Genomic DNA, 19638 nt, shown 5'->3' on the forward strand with positions numbered 1-19638 from the left:
CTTTGTCAGTCCTCAATTAAAATATATTTTCTTTTCTGTGAAATCCAAAGAGTTAGGAATGACCACCCTAAGAAAGTAGAAGAATCACTTAGATCAAGTAGATTTGTGTCATAATAATAGCAGCTCTATGAAGTGTTCATTTATGGCAGAGTCTTTGGAGTCATCAGCCCAAGGGAGGTTGGGGGTGGTGGGGAAGTTACTGTTTTTCTCTATCTCTACCCTCCAGTGGACCAACAAAACAAATATCTTGGATTCTTTACTTGCACTGCCTTGATGGGAGACAAGGGCAGATCCAAGGGAAGTACTAACGAAACCGGTTTTTCATCCCTTTGAAATCATATACCAGTAACGGCTTCAAGTTGGAGAGGAGAGACAAAGCGCTGTTGAAGAGGCAAAAGGAAATAAGATCAGAGAATGGAGATGTGGCAGGCCTCGTTCCCTCCCCACTCTTGCTGTCCCTGATGATGGAGGAGACATGAGTGATGTAAGTTAGGGAGTGAGGATGAAGCTGCAAATTAGGCAAAATATGCCCTACTTCCTGTCTGGGATTTTTTTTTTAACTTTTAGGTTTGGGGGTACATGTGAAGGTTTGTTACATAGCTAAAGTCATGTCATGGGGGTTTGTTGTACAATTATTTTATCACCCAGGTATTAAGCCCAGGACCACATAGTTATCTTTTCTGCTCCTCTCCCTCTTACCACCCTTCACCCACAAGTAGACCACAGTGTCTGTTGTTCTTTTCTTTGTGTTGGTAAGTTCTCATCATTTAGCTCCCACTTATAAGTGAGAACATGCAGCATTTGGTTTTCTATTTCTGCGTTAGTTTGCAAAGGATAATAGCCTCCAGTTCCATCCATGTTCCCACAAAAGGCATGATCTCATTATTTTTATGGCTGCATAGTATTCCATGGTGTATATCTACCACATTTTCTCCATCCAATCTGTCATTGATGGGCATTTAAGTTGATTCCATGTCTTTGCTATTGTGAATAGTGTTGCAATAAACATTCACACGCATGTGTCTTTATGGTAGAATGATTTATATTCCTCTGGCTATATACCGAGTAATGAGATTGCTGACTTACATTATCCTATGCCATGGCAAAGGAGGGCAGAAGAGAAGGTGACAGGACAACCTCAGTAGCTGAGAGCAAAGCATTCCCCTCGTTTCCCAGGGTTTCCAGGTGCTATGAGAAGGGACAGAGTCGGTTCCCTTGGTTCTGACTGGGGACCTGAAGGTCAGCTGAAGAGAGGACTAGAGTCCTTACAAGGGTCCCTCTCAAAATGAAACAACAGGAACCATGAGGGGCTAAAGGAGCCAGAGATCAGCCTGTGCAGGAGCCAGATGAGGACTAAGTTTGCATTAGGACACTGGTGAACTCTGCCAGAGGAAACAACAGACACCATCTATGCACAAGACAAATGCATCTGCCAATCTGCCACAGACACCTCCATAGGACCAACCCCACAGGATAAAGAGGACTCTCCCACCCCACCCAACCACCACATGGAATACAGAGTTTAGAGTCAGGATTGAATGACTTCTATAGGAAATTATGAAACTGCATTTTTTCCAGCCCCAACCTCATGTCTATAAAGTTTATACCCATTTAAGCAATAATTATTGAGCATTACTATGTGCAAAGAAATTGGACTAGGATTGTCTCATTCAATCCTCACTATAACCCTGTGAGGTATGCATTCTTACTGCAAATTGAGTTCAATCGGTGTTTCAGAGTTTTGAATTTTTCATATCATGTCGTATTTACATATACAAAATGAGACATCCACGGGATGGAACCCAACTGTAAACATTAAATTCATTTATGTTTCATATACACCTTATACACATAGCCTGAAGGTAATTTTATACAATATTTTTAATAATTTTGTGCCTGAATAATTCTATTCAGTCATAACAAAGAATGAAATCATGTCTCTTGCAGCAACATGGATGGAACTGGAGGCCATTATCTTAAGTGAAAAAACTCAGAAACAGAAAGACAGATATCACATGTTTTCATTTAGAAGCGGGAGCTAAATAATGTGTACACATGGACATAGAATGCTAGACATGAAAGGCTTGGAGAGGTGGGAACGTGGGAGGGGGTGAGGGATGCTAGATTCCTTAATGAATACAATGGACACTATTTGGGTGATGGAGACACTAAAAGTCCAGACTTTACCACTATGCAGTATATTCATGTAGCAAAACTGCACTTGTACCACTTAAACTTATACAAATAAAAAAAGGTATTGTGTGTATGAAACAATGTTTTGACTGTGACCCATCACGTGAGGTCAGGTGTGGAATTTTCCACTTGTGGCGTCATGGAGGCACAAAAAAAGTTTCAGATTTTGGAGCATTTTGAATCTCGCATTTTCGGACTAGGGATGCTCAGCCTGTATGCTCATTTTACAGATGAAGAAAGCGAGGCTAGAAATTTAATAATTTTCCCATGATTACATAGCTAGGGACCGGCCCATCTGGAATTCAAACCAAGGCAGGCTCACATTCTTAACCGCTATAATTTTGATTGTTTTCTTTTGCAGGCCTTTCAAGAAATCTGTATATTTTGAAATAATCAAAACGCCAGGCAATAGTAAGTGTGTTTGGAAGTGAGTCAAATAATATATTTACCATGAACCACACATTCCACTCTGAGCTTCTCATAAGATTGGCTGCTCAGAGTAATAATAGTAAGTAAATAAAACTGATAATAAATGTAAACTTATTGTGAAGAATATCAATTACTCAAGGAGAGGCAATGGAAATATACACTTCAAAATTACACTGAAGCATAGTTTGAAGCAAGGTGACATGAGCCGTAAAACTAGTGAGTAGAAGCCTCATGGAGATATGACATTTGTGTGCAATCATCAGTGAGAAAAAATTTCACTTCCTGCCAGAGAATAATACTTGTCATGTTGGATAGGCAAGGTGGCTCACACCTGCAGTCCCAGCACTTCGGGAGGCCAACGCAGGAGGATTGCTTGAGCCAGGAGTATGAGACCAGCCTGGGAAAAAAGTGAGACTCTGTCTTTACAAATTTTTTTTTTTTTTTAAAGTTAGATGGGTGCGGTGGTACACCACCTATACTCCTGGCTACTCCAAAGGCTGAGGTGGGAGAAACACTGAGCCCAGGAGTTCGAGGCTGCAGTGAGCTATGATCACATCACTGCCCTCCAGCCTGAGTGACAGGAAGACCCTGTCTCTAGAAAACCAAAAAAAAAAAAAAAAAACAAAACAAAAAACCAAACTTGTCATGTCCCTGAAATTCAAAGCCACAAATGATGAAAAACCTGGCTGATAACGGCCCCTGTTACCTACAGGAGAGAGTATCCAGGGAGAAAATGATGGCTGACTTCCTCACTCAGCAATGATGTTCTGAGCATCTACTGCGTAGGGCATACTGAGCTCCTGAGTTGGCCATTGGAGATACAGAGGATCACAGACAGTTGTTCTCATGGAGTTGCATTCTAATAAACCATGAGGTGGTGAAATGTGCAACTTTCTCACACATAAATAATGCCATTATTTGGTGGGGGGAATTTGATAAAGAACATATATCATCATTAAGCACTGTGTGGCAACGTGCCAAGGGCAACATACCCAGTTGATGATAAAGTCATAAACTCTCGAGGTCTGAATCTATTCCGTACCGAAGAGCTGGTAAGCACAAACAGCAATGATAGCATTATTGAGTACGGTTCTAGCACTACACCCAAGTTGACATTTAATAGTTTGTCTCCCCTACTCTTTCAACACTGAAACTAAAGTGGGAGGAAATTGGTCATTCCAAATGTGGTGTAAACTAGTCTTGCCCTTGGCAAGTGGGTGGAGACCCTAACTACTGTTAACTAGGCCTCCTAGCAGTTGTTCCTCTTGCAAATTCAAGTAATAACCAGGAACTAAAAAAGATTTCTGTTCTCTAAACTATCAGGAGTCTTAATCTCAAGAGTAGGCTTTACTATGAGGCAGTCAACACATACACACACACACACACACACAAGCACACAAACATATATACATACATCTAGTGGTAAGCCAAAGAAGAAAACAAATATTGGAGAGAGTTACAGTGGCATTGCATTTCAGCAGGGATGCAGTTTAGAAACAGGGTCGGGTAGGGAATAAGAATTTCCTAAGATCAGTTCAAGGCAAGACTTGGGTCCCTGGAAGCTCAAAAGCCAAACATGAAAATTAACTGTTTTGCTTTCTCTGCTGTTGTGCTATATGTGGTCTCCTAGCCAGTGGAGACCAAAGACTAGTTTAAATGAACGTCAAAGTAATTTCAAGGTCACCTTTATGTCATGATTTTTCAGAGTATGCATATCATTCGTTATATGTAATAGCATAAGAAAAAATCAAAAATTAAAAACCAAAACAACTTTTTTTTTTTTTTTGAGACAGACTCTCACTCCGTTGCTGGAGTGCAGTGGCCGGATCTTGGCTCACTGCAACCTCCACCTCCTGGGTTCAAGAAATTCTTGTGCCTCCGCCTCCTGAAGAGCTGGGATTACAGGCATGCGCCACCACGCCTGGCTAATTATTGTAATTTTAGTGGAGACGGGGTTCCACTACGTTGGCCTGGCTGGTCTCAAACTCCTGGCCTCAAGTGATCCACTCACCTCGGCCTCCCAAAGTATTGGGATTACAGGCATGAGCCACCGTGCCCAACCCCTTTTGAAAAATAAGACAAAAATACTTAAGACTGCAAATGCAAATGCTCCTAAACCAGGCTTTACCTTTTGTGATGGCTTCATGATGTATCAACTTGGCTAGGCTGAACTACATTTCCTTGAATTCCTTTCCAGTATGTTTTCAGACAGGGTGAGCTACAAGAGAGTTCTCCTGCAGGAGCTGGAGGACAGAAGGGAGACTGCAGCCATTTTGTAGCATACACACACCTTTTTTCAGTTACATAATCAGTCATTTAGGTGCTTCTGTGAAGGGAATATTGCCAATGTAATTAAAGTCCCTAAACAGGTGACTTTAAGTTAATCAAAGGAGAGATTCCCCTGGGTGGGCCTGACTTAGCCAGTGGGAAGCCTTTTCTAAGAAGGTAGAGGCTCTCTGGCAGTTCAGACTCCAGGCTTCAGCTTGTGCCCAAGGGAGCTCAGTCTGTTTGGAATATTTCCTTCCTGACTATCTGCCCTGTGGACTTTTAAGCTTGCTTAGCCACACACCAGCAGTAGGCAAGCCAATACCTTCATACACATCCATATGGATTTCCTACAGCTTCTGTTTCTCTGAGTGAACCTGACTGATACACCTCCTTTCATTCATTCAACAAACACTACTGAGGTCCTACAGCAATCAGACACCAGGCTAAAGAAACAGTCACTTCCCTCAAGCAATTTTCAATACTTCTCTAGTGAAGGCTTATGCAGTCTTTCTTTTTAGTTATTTTTTTCAGACTTCTGGTCAGTAGACTAGAAACACACAAAAAATAATTAGAAATATCACCAAAGCTTAAATTATCCACAACCAAATATTCATTTTTAAAATTAAGCAAGTTTGAGATTTCCCTTGCCCCCTAACACATGTCAAAGGCTATTTCTCCTGACAAAGGGTAAGATTCAATTTGTTCTGAAATTGAAAATTCCTACAACCCCAGAACCATATCTGTTGAAAATTAATCTACATAGCTCCTAACACAGTGTAGTATACAGATAGCATACAGATAGCTGACTCAAACCACAAATCTGAACAATATTTCACAAATAGGATAGTGAAAACAGAGAGGTTAAATGACTTGCCCCAAGTCACATGTGCAGTCACACAGGACCTGGCTGCCTCGTTACAGCATTGGGGAGGCTTCATGCCACTCCTGGTGGGGACAGGGAAGAGGCATGATGTCTCCAGGTGGCGCACCTGTATCCTCATGCATGTTTATTTACCTTTTGGAGAGTGGTCCTCACATTTACTTGGCTGCTCACAACAGACAAGCCTTGTCAAAGTCACCTAAGACTTCATGATGCCAAATTCAATGGTTTTTGCTCAGTCCTGGTTTATTGGACACAGTTGTTCACTCTCTCCCTCTTGACATACTTTCTTCCCATGGAAGGCAACCAATTGTCTCAGGGTGTCCCAGTCTCTTAAAGTCTCATGTACTGAGAAAATTCTCAGTACCAGGCAAATTGTGACAGTTCGTTACTCTGTTTTACAGATACCACTTTTACTAGGTTTTCCTCCTACTACGCAGTGCCCTGGAGTTCAATTCTAAATCTCTTCTCAATCTGCATTCAATCTCAAATGATCTCATTCACTCCCATGGCTTTAAATATACATTTTTAAAATTACAAGTTTATATCTGCAGCCTCAACTTCTGCCATAAATTCCAGGTTGACTTTTCCAATTACACCTCAACATCACTACTTGGTAGTTTAACAGACCTCTCAAACACAATGAGTTCAAAACTAACTCTTAACTTTCCTGGCAATCTGCTCTTCCCATACCTTCCATACCTCCACACCTCTGCAAGTGGCAATTCCAGTCCACCAATTGCCCAGGTGGAAAACATTAAAGTCAATCTTGCTTCTTCTCTTTCTCTTACACTCTACATATCACCCATCAGAAAATCCTATCCACTTTGCTTCTGAAATATATCCAGAATACTTCTCACCTTCTCTTCTGCCACCATCCTAGTCCAAAGCACCGGTATTGCTTTCCTGAGTTACCGTGACATCTTCCTAACTGCCCTTCCTCGTCCAGTCTATTTTCCACACTGCAGCCAGAGTGATCCTCATAAAAAGTCAAATGGTTCCACGCCTAACCTCAATGCTCACAGCAGCTTCCTGTCTTAGAGTAGGAGCCAATGTTCTACAGTCTCTGAGGCCTGTGACCCAGCCCTGCTTTCTCTATGACTGCATTTCCTACTGCCCACTCGGTTCAGGCCTCATTCTGCTTCCTTGCTGTTTCTGGAGCATGTCACTTATTGAAGTCTTGGGGACTTTGCACTTACTGTTCCTTCTGACTGGAGTATTTTTCCTTCAGATATCCGTCAAGTTCATTCAGAATTCTGCCCAAATGTCTCCTTTCTAGACAGAGGCCTTCACAGATGATCCAATCTAAAAGCATCTCTTCTGGGTCACGATTTCATTCTTCAAAGCCCTCAATACTCCCTGATACAATCGACATTTTCTATTTGTCTGTGTCTGTCCCTCACTCTGAAAGGCAAACTCTATGAGGATAGGCCCTCTATTGTATTCACTGTTGTATCTTCAGTCTCACTGCTGTGCCAGCAGTTCCTGACACAGAGACCCAATACACATTTCTTAAATGAATGAGTAAGCTCTCTACTATCTTTAAACGAAGCTGAAGGCAGTCAAGTTCTTCTAGCTTCTGTGATATCAAAGTTCTGTACTTTATGGACTAAACACTTTCCTGCTTCCACCAACAACAATCTACCACTGATGCCACTAAGAGGGAGATGCTGACATGCCACCATGGGCATCACTCTAGTTTCACCAAGGCTGAGTTGATTCCTCTGCTGAACAATGACAATAAAGAAATGCCTGCTCTGTGTGCAGAATGCCTGCCACTCTTTTATTTTATCTTCCATTGTGAATCTGCATGAAAATTATCTTGAGATCTTCATTTTCCATCATGCCCCTTCCAGTGCAATCAATGAAACCTAAGAATAGCCCAACTCCTTGAAAGATGAAGTGCAAAAGAACAATAGAATCAGAAGAATAAAAGAGGACCATATTTATCAGGCAATTAACCATTTAAGTCATCATGAGCTGTAAAATAAAAAAGGTTGCTTTATTGCACAGAAGCCTATACACATAACAAAAATAAATGCCTTCTAAGCTATGAGACTTTTTTTTTAAAATAAATGTTACATATACAAACATGCCATGTAACCATGGTGTTTGGTACATATCCAGGATGTGGCTTTTTACATCCTTTTCTTCAGTCAGAGCCGTTATGGTCCAGCTAATTCATTCCATTTCACTTCAAAACTTTTCTATTCTCACTTTTAAAAATAGGATTTTTCCCTCCATAAAATATGTAGCTTAAGGTTATTAACCACCTAAACAATGTCTCAAATCCTCCTTACTTCCTTAGGGCATAGATCCTAACTCTTTCTTCTCTTGTCCTCTCCTCTCCCCTCCCCTCCCCTCCTTTCTTCTGAGACAGGGTCTCCTAACTCTTCTCCTGTATGTTACTCTTCTTTTGTATATCTTCTCTTCTTTTCTCTTCTCTTCTCTTCTCTCTTTCTCTTCTCCTCTCTTCTGTTTTCTTTTCTGAGACAGGGTCTCACTCTGTTGCCCAGGCTAGAGTACTGTGGCTCAATCATGGCTCACTGCAGCCTCCAACTCCTGAGTTCAAGTGATCCTTCTGCCTCAGCCTCGCAAGTAGCTGGGACTAAAGGCATGTGCCACCATGCCTGGCTAATTTTTTTTTTTTTAACTTTGTTGTAGAGATGAGTTCTCACTATGTTGCCTAGGCTGGCCTCGAACTCTTGGCTTCAAGCTATCCTCCTGCCTCTGCCTCCCAAATTGCTGGGATTACATACAGCCATGAGCCATTGTGCCTGGCTTCTACTTTGAACAATCAGAAAACAGGCTGGTTGTAATGACTCATGCCTGTAATCCCAACACTTTGGGAGGCCAAGGCAGGCAGATCACTGAAGCTCAGGAGTTCAAGACCAGCCTGGACAACATGGAGAAACTCCGTCTCTACAAAAAAAATACAAAAATTAGCCAGGCGCAATGGTGCGCCTGTGGTCCCAGTTACTTGGGAGGCTGAGGCAGGAGAATCGCTTGAGCCTGGGAGGTGGAGGTTGTAGTGAGCCAAGATTGTACCACTGCATTCCAGCCTGGGCGACAGAGTGAGGCCCTGTCTCTAAATAAATAAATAAATAAATAAATGAAAAGACAATAGTATATTACAGTTTCATTTTAACAGAGGTACTGATTATAGACTTGTTTGCCTGAATAGGTGGCTGGCACCAGAGGGTCTCTGGTTAATCTATTCACACAGCTGTGGCAATAGAGAATGCCAAAGCCAATAAGTGAGTCTACACACAGGGTTATTTACTAGCCACAGCTGCCTTCTAGCCCTGGTCACAAAGGATTTTGGTAGGAGTGTCAAATAGACCTGGGACAAGTTTATCATCACATCTAGAAAACCAACTTCAAATGATGGATCCCCTTCATACTAAAAAATGCAAAATTCGAAAATATTTTATCTACTTAGAAAATGTCTATACGCATAGTCATCAGACCTGATATTTATAGTTTTTAAAAACCCCAATAAAACAAAAAGAAAAATCAACATCAAACATACACCCTTCCTCTCATCTGATTTATCAGATTTATGACAGAAACCACTGTATTTTCTAAGGATATATCTGTAGGGTTAGTAAGTGGTCTTTGCTTACTACACCTTCTGATATCCAAAGCACACAGGGCAAAATAAGTGTTACCTTTCTTTATATTTTCCCCCCATTTGGAATACGTCTACCTTTAAAGTTTTTTAAATGGGCCGAGCGCAGTGGCTCAAGCCTGTAATCCCAGCACTTTGGGAGGCCGAGGCAGGCAGATCACCTGAGGTCAGAAGTTCGAGACCAGCCTGGCCAACATGGCGAAACCCCGTCTTTACTAAAAATACAAAAATTAGCCAGGCATGGCAGCAGGTGCCTGTAATCCCAGCTACTCAGGATGCTAAGTCAGGAGAATCACTTGAACGCAGGAGGAAGAGGTTGCAGAGAGCAGAAATCACATCACTGCACTCCAGCCTGGGTGACAGAGGGAGATTCCGTTTCAAAAAAATAAATAAAACTAGGCCGGGCCCAGTGGCTCATGCCTGTAATCCCAGCACTTTGGGAGGCCGAGGTGGGTGGATTGCTTGAGGTCAGGAGTTCGTGACCAGCCTGGCCAACATGGTGAAACCCTGTCTCTACTAAAAGTACAAAAATTAGCCAGTTGTGGTGGTGCACGCCTGTATTCCTAGCTACTAGGGAGGCTGAGGCAGGAGAATAGCTTGGACCTGGGAGGCAGGAGTTGCAGTGAGCCAAGATTGCGCCACTGCACTCCAGCCTAGGTGACAGAGCGAGACTCCATCTCAAAAAATCCATTAAAATTTTAAATAAATAAATAACAGAGTTGTTTAAATGATTCTCAACCTGGGCTTCAAGTTAAAGTCCCCAGGGAACTTTAAAATACTGATGCTTGGTCCCCACCCCCAGGAATTCTGATTGAATTGTCCCTAGATAATTTTAATGTCCAGTCAGGGCTGAGAACCCTTACTCTAAGTCTTCTCAGCCTTCTCAATCAAGCCTTTGCCTCCTATTACATCATGTATCCTTTTCTCTTCTAAACACCTGCCACTTTTGAAGCCAGTATACGCTATATTGCCTGTTCTCCCGAATGGATCATAAAGCCCTTCAGAGCTGAAGTCACCTTTTACTCATCATCTTCTTTTAATCTCCCACAGTGTCTCCATAGTGCCAAATCATAAGAGAGCAATACCAGCCAATATATACAAAGGACCTATTATATAATTCCATATTGCCTAGTAGGGACAGCATTATTATGCCAATTTTACAAACGAACAAACTGAAGTCTTCAGAGAGATTAAGTGGCTTGTCACAAATTACATGACTAATAAATGACAACTGTACTTCATCCCAGATTCACCTGACTCCAAGCTCTTCACTCTTGCAAAACAGCAGCAACAACAAAGACGTGTAAATGATTAGGTTCTAAGTAACTTGACTTCAATTAAATGCTTTTTAAAATTAAACAATCATTTGTATCAGCAAGTGGGCCACTGAAATGGTGGTTGTAAAAACAAAGGCAAGAGAAACAAAGGTCAGAACGCACTTGGTCTTATTTTTCAATTAGCCAAAATAATGCAACGAAAACCTACGGCTTCTCATTTTAAGGAAAGTTTTCTAAAACAGCTTTAGGTTGAGAGTCTTTAGATGATAAACTACTCCTTTGCCTTCCTAGAAATGAATCTTACTGACATGTTCCATTATCTTTCCATGAAAAGAAATTTTTTTTTAAAGGTAAAAGGAAATCACCATGTAAGCTGATGATTTCTTTTGGGGAACCTTCATTCGGGACGATGACTCAAGGGGAAGAACAGCCACTTCATTCTGACATTACAACACGATACCAGGTAAACATTATGGAGATGGATTTCCTAAGCAGACTATTCATCTAAAAGAAAAGAAAGAAAAGAAAAAAAAAAAGAATTCAATCCTCTGGGCTTCCACATGCCTCCGTTCTCCAGGTAGAAGGAACAAGAGCCATATACTGAAGTTGAAGTCAAGAGATGGGAAAAGAGATTCAGAAAAGTAAAGCGGAATAACTGCGAGTAATATATTTTAAAGGATATTCACATGCAAATAGAACCAAGACTAAATGATGACAGGTAGGAACACGTGATTCTTGCATAATTTAACAATTTTACTTATTGTTGCTGGTTTCTTGATATCTTAGAAAATGGACAGCTAAGCCACATGTTAACTTCACTACCCAGCTAATGTAGTAATTCATCAAAATTCACTTTCATCAAAACTTACTGAGGAGGCAGCAAACTACCAAACGAATGCTTACAAATATTAAGCATTATTTTTCTTTGTAACTTTACATAAAATAATTTCTCCTGAAAGAAAATTTAAGGCTGTGGCATTAAAGTAAAAGCTGGTGGCCGGGCATGGTGGTTCATGCTTGTAATCCCAGCACTTTGGGAGGCCTAGGCGGGCGGATCACCTGAGGTCAGGAGTTAGAGACCAGCCCTACCAACATGGAGAAACCCCGTCTCTACTCAAAATACAAAATTAGCCAGATGTGATGGTGCATGCCTGTAATCCCAGCTACTCGGGAGGCTGAGGCAGGAGAATTGCTTGAACTACAGGAGAATTGCTTGAACTAGGAGGCAGAGGTTGTGGTGAGCCGAGATGGTGCCATTGCACTCCAGCCTGGGTGACAAGAGCTGAACTCCATCTCAAAAAAAAAAAAAAAAAAAAAAAAAGTAAAAGCTGGTATGGAGAGAAAGGGTTAAAGCCTGTTAGCTAAACTTCCTTAACGTCTCTCAGGAGTGATGCCCACACTATTTCCCAAGACAACTACTGCAGAAAGCTGCAGCCTTCATTTACTTTTTTAAAAAGCAAAGCACTAAACCCTCTACCTTGTTTAAAATTTAAAAGTGTATCCAATCTATTTTAAACTAAATTTTGCATATTTTGGAATACAACTTCAGTCAATTTAAAAAAACTTTTTTGATTTTCAATTAAATATATATTAGCACAAATTAAACCAATAAGCATATCTAATTTATCTTGGTGTAAAGCTTATCTAATATACCTGAAAATGGACACAATATGCACTTGACATGCTTTTATTATACTCCGCAATTCTGAAACACAGGAAAAGTACAAATAAAAAGGCCAGTCTAGCAAGCCACTGAAGTCATAAGTAGATTTTCTGAAAAAATGGCATGGAAAGTTACCTCTTGTAGTAAAAGATGCTATAGGTTTTTTAGTACTACTATTTCATTAATGACGCAACACACAAATTATCCTTCTGAAATAACCAGAAATTACTCCAGTAAAACATACCTTTAAAAGATTCACAGTTACACGGCGTGTAAATTGTTACAGGAGACAAAATGGCGGTTACCGGAAACTGAGTGGAAGGTTACAAAATTTCTAAGAGCAGAAGTGGTTTTGAAGTAATAAGTAGAAACAAAAAATAACCCAACCTCTTCAAGATAACCACCAGAACCAGCAAGAAAGTGCTGCTGTGCTGTGTGAGGAAGTGAGTACAGGAGGGCTGGAGCGCTCTCACAAAGGAAGTGAATATTCACTTCTGGTTTTACAAACCATCTCATTTGTCAGATTTATCTCACTTGGCACACATCTGGCATTTAGTGCTCAAATAATATAACACATATAGGCACACTCAACAATTGGCATTGATATAAAAATGTAGGCAATCTTCAATTTAAGAGGAAATGTGTTTTAAAAATGAAGGTTTAGGGCCAGGTGCAGTGGCTCACTGTAATCCCAGCACTTTGGGAGGCTGAGGCAGGAGGATCGCTTGAGCCCAGGAGTTCAAGACCAGCCTGGGCAACATAGCGAGACCCCTGTCTCTACAAAAAGTACAAAAATTAGCCAGGTGTGGTGGCATGTGCCTGTAGTCCCGGCTACTTGGGAGGATGAGGTGGGAGGAGAATCATTTGATCCTGGGAGGTTGAGGTTGCAGTGAGCTGAGATCATACCTCTGTACTCCAGGCTGGGTGACAGAATGACACCCTGTCTCAAAAAAAGAAGGTTTGTACATACTGTAACAGGATATGAAGCTCCAGACAGAGCAAGATTATGGTGACAGAAGTGAATCAGAGATTGCGTGAGTTGGAGGGTGTGGCCTGGGGAGAGGAGATTGTAAAAGGGCACTGGGGAACGCTTTAGGATAAAAGAAGTGTTCTATATCTTGACTTATAAAGGTTAAGTGACTCTAAATTGCCCAAATTCACCAAATTGTACACCTAAAATGTGTGAATTTTATTATATGTAAATTATACTAGCAAGAAAATTATTTTACAAAAAGGAGGTCTGTAACTCGGCATTTCAGATTTTGGAATACGCTTTTCCAAAAAAATGCATACTACAAATGGTGGTAAGTTTTCAAGCTAGCCCTTCTCCCCCAAATATGAACCATAATTTGGATGAGACTGAGTCACCTGGAAGCCCACCTAGTCTAGAGACGTCAAAACCACAGCTCCCAGAGGTTCTATTATGTACCCTAAGTACCGGTTGGCAGAAAGAGAGAGGGATATTGTCTGATGTCCAGACACAGTCACAGAGTTAGGATCTGGTGACTGGAGAATGTGAGGTGACGGTAGGAAGATCTAAGGAACAGGAGGCAAACACACACCCTGGGCACTTTTGCACTTGACCAATAGCTAAGTAAACCTGGAACTCATACTTACTAGTTGAAGAGAGGGGAAGCCAGAGGTACTTATGCTCTGTCGATGGTACTGGCCAAGGTTTGGTGGGAGAGTAAACTGTTTCCTTATTTCCGCTGAAGAATACCTTGGATTAAAATAGAAAAATCTAAATGAAATGATTATTTTAGGAAATCATCACAATTTTAGATGCAATCTTTGATATCATGTTATAAAATGTAGGCCTTGGCTGGGTGATGAGCAGAACTGACTAAGATACCTTCTCAGTGGCCTGTTAGTGGACATTGTAGTTTTTGTCTGATAATACATACCCTTGAGAAGTTCACAGAGGCCATGATGCCTGCAGTCAGGGTCCTGCCCAATACTGGAAGGATGATGACAGAAGGAGGACTTTGAGGCCCAAGAAAAAGATCCAGGGCATTTGACTCCTTCTCCCCCAGCCATTCAGAGTTTTCTCTATGTGAGGATGTCTGGTATCTGACTAGAATCCTTTAAATCCTGAGCTGCCATTTTGATCCAGCCATTCTCATTTCAAGCAGCTGAACCCTTTTGGCTGACTGGCTGCTACAACAGAGAACACCAGAGAACTGTTATATGAATACTTCTACCTCCCTGTAGGCACCTTCGATGCTACAGGAATTCCCAATGATTGTATTTTTTCCAAACTGCTCCTAGTGGAGTGATCCTTTGCATCACCCATGTGGACAATGCTCAGCCAACACTTTAGGGAGCCACACACATGAGAGGAAATTGTTCCCCACTGTCTACTCACACCTGCTGGCATGTGACTGCTGGCCAGTGATAACCCAGCTTACAAAAAGGTTGACTTCTGAGCACTTATCTGTTAGCCATTTGTTTGGAACTCAGAGCACGTTTTCTCATTACATCATTGTGTTGGTGGTTGGATTCTCAGGCTAGTTCACAAAAGTGTATTTAAACCACAATGAGGCCAAAACATACAATACCAATACCACTACTGAATATAATTAGAAACTAACAGAGATTACTGAGGATCAAATGAGGTCACATATTTTAAACATGCTTTGTATCCAACAAGGGTATATATAAATTTTTAAATGTTGTAACTTTAGATGTAATACTTAAATATTACAAATGAAGCGTATTATGTTTTCTCTGTGAAAATGTGTGCTAGGGCATACTTATTAACTACCCAGCATGATGAGGTTTCCTACATGGTTTGCTTCGCTCCCGACCTTGGCAATGAGTTACACCTAGAGAGGCAGGAAACTGGGCTCTTGTCCCAACTTTGGCATCTATTCTCCCTCAGGAGCACCCCAGTTTCCTTTCAAGATGCCAACACTCATGCTGTGCACTGTCTAGGCAGAAACACAAATCAAAAGAGTGGGCACATAACTCACGGCAGGACAAGTGTCTCTCTTTCCCAGGATTCTGAATGACAAATGGAGAGAAGATTGGAAGAATAAGACTGGAGCACCTTCATCCTAGTGGTGGCCTGTTACATGATGAGGCAAGAAAGTGTGAAACCCCAGAGGAAGCTGTAGCTGCAAGCATACATTGTGCTCCTTAATTTTCTACAGCATTTTCTTTATTTAATTTTTTAAAAGTATAAGGAAAAACTAGGATAGGAAGTAAGTATTCTACTAGCCTTGAGGGAAATGGGAAATGCAGATCAAATCACAACGAGTTGCCATTTCACAACCACTAGGCTGGCTATAACAAGAAAGAGGGGCAATAACAAGTGTTTGCAAGGATGTGGAGAAACTGGAGCACGCATATGCTGTTGGTAGGAGTATAAAATGGTGCAGCCATTTTGGAAAGCCATCTGGCAGTTCCTGAAAAATTTAAACAGAGCTCCCATGTATCCCAGCAATTCCACTCAAAGGTATTTACCCAGGAGAAATGAAAACATACTTCTGGCAGTGTGTGGTGGCTCACACCTGTAATCCCAGCATTTTGGGGGGGCTGAAGTGGGCAGATCACTTGAGGTCAGGAGTTCATGACCAGCCTGGCCAACATGGTGAAACCCCATCTCTACTAAAAATACAAAAAAATTAGCCAGGTGTGGTGGCGTGTGCCTGTAATCCCAGCTACTTGGGAGGCTGAGGCATGACAATCACTTGAACCCGAGAGGCGGAGGTCACAGTGAGCTGAGATTGCTCCACTGCACTCCAGCCTGGGTGATGGAGCAAGACTCTGTTGCAAAAAAAAAAAAAGACAACCACACTTCCCCACAAAAACTTACACATGAATGTTCATAGCAGCCTTATTCATAAAGGCCAAAAAATGGAAAAAATCCAAACGTCCATCAACTGATGAATGACTTAACAAAAAGTTGTATATCCACACAATGGAAAATTACTCAGCAATAAAAAGGAAAAGAGTACATATATACACCACAACATAAATGAACCTTGGAAACATTATCCTAAGTGAAATAAGCTAAACCAAAAGACCACATGTTCTATGATTCTTTATATGAAATGCCCAGAATTGCAAAATCTATACAGACAGAAAGTAGATTTGTGGTCACCTAAGGTAGGGGATATTGTAGAGAAATGGAGAGTGGCTGCTAATGAGTTTGGGGTTTCTGTTTGGAGTAATGAAAATGTTCTGAAATTGATTGTAGTGATGACTGTGAATACATTAAAAATCACTGAACTGTACACATGGGTGAATTTTGTAGTATATAAATTATATCTATATAGATATAGATAGGTATACATGTAAATATTCTACAGAGACAAAAGTGAAGGCAAAAAATTAGTGTGACAACTAGGAATGAAAGAATAACCTCAGATTTTGTCTCCAAGTGCTTGATAGACTGATTTTAATTATAAGTTGGACAGTCACCAATTTTTTAAAAATCAGCAGATTAGACCACTGTCCAAAACAAAGGTCTATATTGCATGAGCAACAATGTATCTTGTGTTTGGCACCATAGGACTCAAACCAACACTGCAATCATTTATTTGCTTACTTGAAAGAGGATCATAAGCCATGGAGGGCCAACACAACCAAGCCAAAGCCCTTTTCTGTGATCAAGCTGACCCTTTTACAGATAAGACTGACTTCTCCTGCGACTGCTGTGTCCAGGTCTTCCCCTAAGAGCTCTCAAATAACATGTCTTAGCTTCATGGCCACTCTAAAACTGGTCCTATTATACACCAGAGTGGTCTATCTGAAATAAGAATATCTGAAAATGTTCAGGAAAGAAAGTGGCACTGTGAGAGGATCAAACAGGCAGGAAGGATAGGGTCTTGCTTTCATTTTGAAGCAAGATCTGTTGTCCTATGTCAAAACTCTAGTATTTTTGTCATCATGAAATCAGAATGTTCCTGCTCTCTAGCCCTTCTTAAACAGGGTCAACTGGTATTTCTGTTCCAGTCGTCCACGTACAAGTTTCCAAATTCAGAACTACACAACTAATCTTCTTCCTTGACACTTTGAGCCTAACCCAATACCTAATAGCACTCCTATTTTCTCTCCCTACAGAACCAATTATACAGAAGGCAATTAAACGTGTCACTTCAAAACTGTCAAATACGAACGAATGGTTTGTCCTTAAAATGAAAATAGTGAATCATTCCACGTGGAAAAGAATTGCTTCATATCATTTGAAGAACTTCAAAATAAAATATCTCTAGTGAGGCCCTACACACATATTAAGCTAGCAGAAATAGGCTGGAATGATAAAATTTCATGTTGGTCAAGCTGTGGGAAAACCAGCATGCCTCACACCCCTGGTGGGGTTGTATATTGGCTCTGTGTGTCTGGAAAGTAATACTGTAATATGCAACCAGAACTATGAAACTGCTGTTACTCTTTTATCTAACTATCTCGCTTTGGGAAATATACACCATGGAATTCATACAAACAAAAATATAATTTTGAGCAGAAATGAACATAAGAATTCTGTATATGATAGCATGATAGCAAATAATTGGAAATAACCAAAGCATCTCACACTGGAAAGAACACTGAACAAATAATAGTATAAAATATATGGCATATCATTTTTCCATTTAAAATGACAAAAATATAAATTAGGTTGACCCATGGAAACCTGCATATAAAGTAAGCTACAGTAAAAAACAGTATGAGCAACTAAATACAAACACACAACAATATAACAATATACGTGGAAATATACTACAAGGATCAGAAATCCTTTCCATAGTCAGAAAGTAGTTTAATAACTACCTCATTCAGGTCTGTCTCCTGTGAAGTTATGTAAGTTCATAATTTTAAAAAAATCCATATGGCTGGGCACAGTGGCTCATGCCTGTAATCCCAGCACTTTGGGAGGCCAAAGCAGGTGGATCACTTGAGCTCGGGAGTTTGAGACCAGCCTGGGCAACATGGTGAAACCCAGTCTCTACAAAAAATACAAAAATTAGCCAGGTATGGTGGTGTGTGCCTGTAGTCCCAGCTACTCAGAGGGTTGAGGTGGGAGGATTGCTTGAGCCTGGGAGGTTGAGGCTACAGTGAACTGTGTTCATGCCTGCTGCACTCCGGCTTGGGTGACAAAGTGAGACCCTGTCTCAAAACAAAAACAAAAACAAACAAATTGCATACATATAAAATAGTGTGCAGACAGAGCGTACTACTTGGGATGTTTAAAAGTTATGTAAATGTCAGCTATTAAGTTTCCTAATATGGAACTTCAGTCCCAAAAGAACATATAGCACCCCAATGTCCAAATCAACCTTCTTCATCTCTACCCTGGTCCTAGTGAAGGGGGACATCTGTCTCCACAAAAAGGAACACAGCCAAAGCAGGTGTTTGCACAGGTTCCGTTTCCATGCAGGTACTGTGTGTGGGTTTTATTTTCCTCTACATTTGATTCTTAGACCAAATTTGACATGTCCAAGATAAGTTTCATGATGTTAGATTTATATCATGATAATATTTCGTTAATGAGCTAAGATACCCTTCTTCTAAGGAACTCAAAATAGTTTATAAATATTATCTTCTTTATTTTCCCGGAAGGGAGCCTTGGGATTTATTTAAAATGTCAATACCCATTGTGACTAAGGAGTCAGAATGGTGGTGATGGATTGGTGGTAAGGAGTGGGTAGAGAAGCTCTATGTTTTTTTCAGATCAGCAGATAATTATGATATACAATTGGGACTACAAACCACAACTAATCATAGCGTAGAGCTTGCAAAGTGTGGCTGCTGGATCATTTGCATTAAGTCATCAGCTACTTAGATAAAAATTCGAATTCCTGGACCTACCCCAGTCCTGTATTAGCGTCTCTTGTGGTATAGCCTGGAAAACTGTATTTTAAGTCTGCAATTCCAGGTGATTTTTATGTTCAATAAAGCATAAGATTCACTGATAGTGCAAGACTGTGAAGGAATGGTTGGTTCATTCATTTATTCATTCATTCATTCCACATTGAGAACACACAAATTGCTGGGCTCTCTGTTGCTGTTCCTGGGAAGCCTGATCCAGTGGGTAGGTGGGAGGAGGGCAGATGAATAATTTAATACTTACAATATAATATGGTAAGTATTCTATTACAGGAATATGCACAGTTCCTTGTTAGCAAAGAGGAAGGCATTACTAATTCTGCCTAGGAATGTTTAGGGAGCTTTTAAAACAAGATTTCTGAGCCAGATTTTGAGAAAAAAATTAGTAAAAGAAGTTCTAATGGAGAAGACAATGCACTTTAAACTTTTTAACCATTTCATGATATGTAGACATCAGTTTTTCTCA

General features: G+C 40.7%; 1 protein-coding gene and 1 long non-coding RNA gene across 4 annotated transcripts in view; one reads left to right on the top strand and one right to left on the bottom strand.

The window, feature by feature from the left end:
• The window catches only part of DOCK8 (dedicator of cytokinesis 8), a 249124-nt gene that overhangs the window by 176929 nt on the left and 52557 nt on the right, over positions 1-19638 (bottom strand). For all 3 annotated transcript variants that reach the window (XM_055350708.2, XM_019033579.4, XM_019033581.4), the window contains exon 2: positions 13959-14061. In XM_055350708.2, coding sequence (XP_055206683.2) covers positions 13959-14061 — 103 coding nt within the window. The remainder of the gene's footprint in view (positions 1-13958; positions 14062-19638) is intronic.
• LOC129524609 (uncharacterized) lies at positions 129-17638 on the top strand. Its single transcript, XR_010130227.1, has 4 exons — positions 129-484; positions 2555-2604; positions 11013-11396; positions 17409-17638. It is a non-coding gene; the product is annotated as an uncharacterized lncRNA (long non-coding RNA).

This window comes from Gorilla gorilla, chromosome 13, assembly GCF_029281585.2.
Source record: "Gorilla gorilla gorilla isolate KB3781 chromosome 13, NHGRI_mGorGor1-v2.1_pri, whole genome shotgun sequence".
Taxonomy (NCBI): Eukaryota; Metazoa; Chordata; class Mammalia; order Primates; family Hominidae; genus Gorilla; species Gorilla gorilla.